The sequence below is a fragment of the Pyxicephalus adspersus genome, chromosome 10 (genome assembly GCF_032062135.1).
Source record: "Pyxicephalus adspersus chromosome 10, UCB_Pads_2.0, whole genome shotgun sequence".
Classification (NCBI taxonomy): domain Eukaryota; kingdom Metazoa; phylum Chordata; class Amphibia; order Anura; family Pyxicephalidae; genus Pyxicephalus; species Pyxicephalus adspersus.
The window spans coordinates 27808301-27815355 of NC_092867.1; the positions used below are offsets into that span (position 1 = coordinate 27808301).

At 35.9% G+C, this 7055-nt stretch overlaps 1 protein-coding gene across 3 annotated transcripts in view; it reads right to left on the reverse strand.

The window, feature by feature from the left end:
* The window catches only part of LOC140338838 (protocadherin-15-like), a 548986-nt gene that overhangs the window by 54361 nt on the left and 487570 nt on the right, over window positions 1-7055 (reverse strand). For all 3 annotated transcript variants that reach the window (XM_072423159.1, XM_072423158.1, XM_072423157.1), the window contains one exon: window positions 2968-3056. In XM_072423159.1, the coding sequence (XP_072279260.1) occupies window positions 2968-3056 (89 nt within the window). The remainder of the gene's footprint in view (window positions 1-2967; window positions 3057-7055) is intronic.

The following is a 7055-nucleotide window of genomic DNA, read 5'->3' on the forward strand; positions in this document are numbered from 1 at the left end:
AATTCAAGTTTAATAAATGGGTTTGTAGATCAGGCTTTATCTGTGCTACAAACCAAAAAATGGTTTAAATCTGTGGTCCCTAACCTTTGCAGGTCGCAGACCACTAAATGCACAGACTCTGGACCGTGCATGCACGGGGAGCCGTCTGTCACTCTAAGGAGAAGTGACATCATGATGCCACCACCCGCCCACTCTCCCATCACAGGATCAGACCCGCCCTGAGCCTGCGATCCCTAAGGGAGACATGGTCCGTGGTTCTCGTTGGTGCGCCCTCCCCCAAGTGGGGTCCTTCTTCTGACACTGGCGAGAGCCCCAGCCCATCTGTCAGACGGCCGGGGGGGGGGGGACCTCTGGTTTAAATGGCAAAACTATCCTTATATGAAGAACAAACATGTTTTTTTGCAATGGATGTGATGTTTTATAAATATTTAAAGTCAGTCATGTAAAATAAACACATTTGATAAGTATATAGCTATAAATTAATATTATGAAGTCACTAATTTCACAAGATGGGTCAGCAGGTATTGTTCCTTAAATAGAATCATATAGCTATTGTATAAATTGGAAAAGTAAATAAACTACTAAGACATTAAAACAAATTGCATTGTTATTCCCTGTGGACAGGAAATATAGTTTAAGGTAATTTCCATAAGAAAACATTGTTTGCACTCAATTTGGCATAGACATAATATTTTCAACCCCATAGGGCTGTTTCTAATTACTACAAGGAAGGGACATTTAATTGCTGTTGTAAGCACTTCCAAACTGTTTTATGAAGTTATTTCATTTTTTCACCAGTTTTGTTAAAACAGTAATATATTGCAGTTTAATGCAGTGTGCATTTCTGCTGCCAAATTAAACTTAAAACATTTGTGTGAAATCAAAGAAAACCGTATTGAGGACTGTCTCTTTGTATTGCCATTAAAATGTAATGACCTACTAAATGAGATCATGAAATGAACCCAAAACTAAAATTGATATTCTACATTTCATGCAAAAGAAAAGGATATTGTATTAAAATATTGTATTAAATTGTACAAAGTTATCTAATATGTATACCGTTAGGACATATAGGCTCTATATCATACTTAAAAAGTGCTAAATCGTATCTGAAATGTATGTAAACCTAAATCATTTTTGGCAGTATAATTGTCAATATAAGCTTTTTAAAGGTTTACCAGGAAATCCTGCCAGTAAAAGACTTATAGATTTTGTAATAGATTTTGTAGGCTAAGGTCTCTGCTTTACAATTAGTAGTAGTGTCATCAGCCTGCTATGCACTCTTTTAGAAGCCCATTAGGTCTAATACATAGACAGCTCAATGGCCAACCAGATGAGTATACAAATTAGGCTGGGGATGCTGCAGCTAATTGTGATGCAGCAGATTAACTCCCCCATCCTGAAAAAAACAACTCTGTTATTGGGAGAATCTTGAGCTAAAGTTTGCAACAAATTCACAAAAAATTTTCATTGAGGAATAATGCCAGAAGAAAAAAATGATTATGGGTTTATGTACACTGTAAGGCATTAACTAATATAGTATCATTAAATGTGAGGCTATGTTAGCTTGGCTTGTCATGGCGATGATACTGCAGCTTGAACCTGAGCCTAAATGAGCACAGTTTATTATGATACAAGAATAATTTAAAAACTGAAAACCATAAATGCCATGACTGTGTGTTGTAGGTCTTGTTGTAAGTGATTTTCCACCAAGAAAATGCTAAATCTTTTTCTTGTTAGCTTTATTCCAATCATAGTAGTTCCTGGTTTTGGACCCCCATCTCTCTGAACTCCTACATACTTTTTGCAGTTTAGCAACTCTCTTTGTAGCAAAGGCAGAATCAGATTGACAGCCTTTCATTCTGCACCTATTAAAGGAAGTCGGTGAACCCATATTTCTAACCTCACTGGTTTCATTTAATGAGAAGAAGAATACATGCTTCATGTGACTAACAGTGTTTTTTTTGCAAAGAGTAGTTTTTAAAGACCACAACATCAGTTATATCTGTTTTGGTGCATAATTACATATATTTTGGGCAAATCTTTCCTTTTCTGATCATAAATCTTTTTGGACTAAACTTAGCTGTAATTGTTCAGAAAAAAACAAATAGAGGTATATAATTTTACTGTGAAAAGTAAATTCACAAGTGTATTTTTTCCTGTTTCAATTCAATTGCAATAAAAAATTATCTAAGAGAAAATCTATTTGGCAGGTGCACAAGAAAACACAAAGTAATTAACCTGAACAAAAGCTTATGGGCTTCTTGAAGAAACAGATATGGTTTTTATTAAACCTACATTTATAAACAGTGTATGTTTGATAATTAAATACAAATTTTGTTTTCATGGTAATGACAACTATGGTCACCAATTTTAAACAGCTTTTTGTCATATGTAAAAAAATCTACATGATCAATTTGATTGTATTATGTAAACATATAGAGACTTTGGTACTATGTTTCTCTTGGAACAGATGCCTGTGTGGGACATAAACAGTATAAACTATAATAGGCATGTGCCTGAAAATACATTTACCCTCTAAACATGATGAGCAGGAAGATGAAAATTACTTTGAGCAAGCAAACCTAACATTTATGTGAACAGATTATGCAGCTCATTAAACAATCTCAAGAAGATACTGCAAAATTGTGGCATGTCTTTCAGGTGACCCATTACACAAAAACAACATAGGATGGTATTGTCAGTTTTAGCTTTTGCAGTATATCCAGCAACATGTAATATGCACTGCAAGTCTCAAAACAAGCAAATTCCTCTTCTAGCCATTGCACTAGAAGTATTGAATTCTTTCAAGCATGGTTATTGGTAACAGTCTGTTTATGAAGATTAACAGCAAGCAACGTTGTGTGATTTACAATAATGTCTTCGCATCTCTGTAGCTTTAACTGGAAGAAAAAGGTAATCGTAAAAAACTATTTTCATTGCAAATACAAAAAATGACTTCATTACCTAATAAGATCCTCTATATTTTCTTCCACGACTGTAGGAGGGACATTTGAGACAATAACTTGCATATCCAGCTGATTAACCACAGAAATCTGAAAAATTATAGACAAGAATATCTATTGGAATTTGAAGGTAGCCATATAAGCCATTTATAACAAATATGATAAATCTTTTCTCATCTCCATGGTAGGCAATCTAATCTAATAATCAATAATTTGTGAAGAAAGCTGTGGGAGTTTGGGAGCTTTGAGTTTTAGTTTAGCAAATACAACTGCTGGAAGTCTGAGCTGCTCAGTAAATGATTACGTTTGACTGTTTCTGCTTACAGTTTATTTTCTGATTCTATGAAAATATGGTTCCTTCTTCCATTGTTTTCTTATGTAGATCTATGAACAAATATATGATTGAAATGTCACATTTTACAGAAATTGGCAGGTGCTCAAAGCATTAATTCAAGCTACACCTTACTTTTCTTTTATATACTTATGCTGAATCTCAGACTCTATTACTGGCAATACTTTATCAATTATACTTCTTGATAATGTTGAAGCTTCCTTGATTCATCCTGCCATCTGCGTCTTTTTTTTGGTCCATCACTATGGAGGACTTCTACATGGTTGATATGAATGTGCAAGTTGGAAGGGGCTGAGAAGCTTAAACGACAGCTGGATGTGCCTGGACTTTACCTTTAAAACAGGCCAGTGTATGGGTTTAACTGCAGGGCTTGGAGGCTGACAGCAGCTCTAGGCATGCATTTATACTTGATGGATTTTTTTTACATTTTTACTACATTTTTGCTTAAACAGAAACCTGTTCAAAAAGCAAATTTGCACTGTTTTTGCTGACCTCCTTTTCAAAAATCTGCTTGGCCATCATGCTACTAACAGCATGGAAACCAGGTAACCAGCATTTTAGATCAGCAACACCAGTTCTACAAAAAACTTTACTTTAATCAGTGGTAGCGGTAGTCAACATTCGGTCCCTGTGCAGAAATGACCTGGGGCCTGTAGTAACTCCTAGATTGTAAGCTCTTCGGAGCAGGTTCCTCTCCTCCTGTATCACTGTCTTGTATCTGTCTGTCATTTACAATCCCAATTTAATGTACAGTGTTGCATAAGATGTTGGCGCTATATAAATCCTGTTTATTAATAATAATAGGTATAATGAATTGGCAACATTTAAAAAACAATGGGTTTGATTTGAATTGGTACAGGTGTAATATGCAATGCAGTGTGAAACTTTTTTGTACATGTTTTAAAACTGCATCCTTTCATGCAATATGTTCTTTTTCTTCTGTTTGTGTAAGTCCTTTGGATGCCATTAAAAAAAAATTCTTATTTTAAAAAATGTAATGGCTTTTTTTTTTTTTTTAACTATATGTATTTCACCAGCTACAGAGTGAATCTTTTAAATATATACTTTTGAGCTTTTCTTTGGCTCTCAATCCATCTGTTTGTTTTAAATTCCACAAAACATTTTCTACTTGCAAGTGCAAACACAAGAAATAACATTTAATTTTTAGTCTAAGGGTTTTTACGAAATTACTTGAAAACTCTCTCTAGGAAGCTGGACTTCAAGAACGCCAAGCTCAATTCTTTGGATTGGGATCAATAGCTGTGACAAGCCACCCGTACTTAGGTAACACATGATATGCTGTCATGCTAGAAAACAAAATTGCTTTTCAACCTAAAAGCTAAGATATTCTGAAAGCTCCAGACATGAAAAGAATTAATAGGTTTCTTGTCTTGAAAGGCAGTGTAAGATTTACAAATGGCCACCTAATCCATGCAAGTTTCTGAAATGGAAAAATGTCTGAAACTTGTGCAGCCATCAGATTTGGCTTTATATTGCAGTCTAATGCTGGATAACTTTTTGCAAACTCTAGGGACTCATAGAAATGATTACTTGAGGTCAATTTATGTAACAGCTTGATAAATCCAGCGCCTGAAAGATGAGTGAATTTACTTCTAGTAAAATTCCATTTTATTTATATTAATGTATGAAAGATGAAAAAGTGCAACGGAAGGAATTACAAAAGAATCATGTTATTCATGGATTTATGCTATATATTAGAATAGTTATGAGTTTGCTTCAGGATGCTAAATCACCTTGTTTTTTAATCTTTGGCTGGGCAGTCTTAACATGTTTTGAAATTACAGGGAGGTTTATACATATTTGCTCTTGGATCCTGGTATTGCAATTACCTTATTATGGACAGAGCATACTAATATTATCACCATACCATAATTTGTTTGTATTGGGGTAAATTTTACAGGCATTGTTTATCTGCATTTCACACCAGTATTTGCAAAATATCATTAACTTGAACACTGAACATGGCAGTCATTTAACTGCCATGAAAATTACACATGGCAGTTAAATGACTATTAAGATCCATTTCAACTACAAAGTAGGTTAAACAGTCTTTCCTCGTCCTTTGAATGTAGCTGCATGTATTCAAATGCAAAACCTAGCATTAGACTACTGCATGTTTTTTTTCCCTGTAAATGTTTTTTGTGTAGGCATAAAAAACCCATTAGACTAATGCTGGATGATGCAATTTCTACTTTGCTTTCTCCATTAACTGTTAGGTCCATAAACATTTGGACAGAGACAACTTTTTTCTAGTTTTGGTTCTGTACATTAGCACAATTCATTTTAAATGAAACAACTCAGATGCCGTTGAACTGCAGACTTTCAGCTTTAATTTAGTGGGTGGAACAAAAGCCTTTTTTTTACACAATAACTTCATTTCAGGGGTTTAACCCCCCCTAGTAGTAATCCCGAGTGTGACTCGGGAGGCTTTTACTTGCAAAAAGCGGTAATCCCGAGTCACACTCTGGGTACCTTTAAGAGCCCCCCTTACCTTTGCCCCAGCGGCGATCCGATGGTCCTGGTGTGATGCCCGGGCGCCGGTCCGTCGGGGCCCGTGGCCGGGCAGGAAATTTAAAAGCAGAAACACCCCCCGGAATTTGCGATTGCTGCTGGCATCTGCAGTGAGATGTGAAGCACAATGCAGAAATGGTGCATTGTGCTTTGCATCTCTCTGGAGATGCGAGCACAGCAGCTCCAGCGTCTGTGTGCCTGTGTGAGGCAGGGCAGGGAAATCCCCACTCACATCACCCCGGAGGATGTCATCTTCCGGGTGATGTGAGTGGTGATGTATTGGGGGGTGTGTCTGGGAGGGAAATTTAAAAGCAGATTACAATGTAATCTGCTTTTAAATGGTTTTTACAGTGCAAAAACACCACACAACAAAAAAAGTACATTTTTAATTTTATATTTTATTTTAAGATTACATTGTTGTCTAATATTTCATATATCATTTTAAATTAATTTTTATAATTATGTATTATATAATTTAGGATTATAATATAATAAATAAATATAATTATCATACCCGGGAGGTAATCCTAAGAATTACAAGCCCATAATATAAACAAAAATTTCTATGCAAAAAAAATAGGATCACTTTTTGCATCAAAAAAATGACAGAATTAGAACGCTAGGGGAGTTAAAAGTAATTGGACAAATTAAATAGCTGAAAGTAAAACGTTCATTTCTAATACTTTGTTGAAAACCCTTTGCTTGCAATGACAGCCTGTAGTCTTGAACTCATGGACATCACCAGATGTTGGGTTTCCTTCTTTTTAATGCTCTGCCAGGCCTTTACTGAAGCGGCTTTCAGTTGCTGTTTGTTTGTGGGCCTTTCAGTCCGATGTTTAGTCTTTAACAAGTGAAATGCATGCTCAATTGGGTTCAGATCAGGTGACTGACTTGGCTAATTCAAGAAAATTCCACTTCTTTGCTTTAATAAACTCCGGGGTTGCTTTGGCTGTATGTTTTGGGTCATTGTCCATCTGTATTATGAAACGCCTCTCAATCAATTTGCGTGCATTTAGCTGGATTTGAGCAGACCGAATGTCTCTGAACACCTCAAAATTAATTTGGCTGCTTCTGTCCCGTGTCACATTATCGATAAACACTAGTGTCCCAGTGCCACCTTGCAGCCATGCACGCCCAAGCCATCACACTGCCTCCGCCATGTTGTTTTACAGATGATGTGGTATGCTTTGGATCATGAGCTGTTC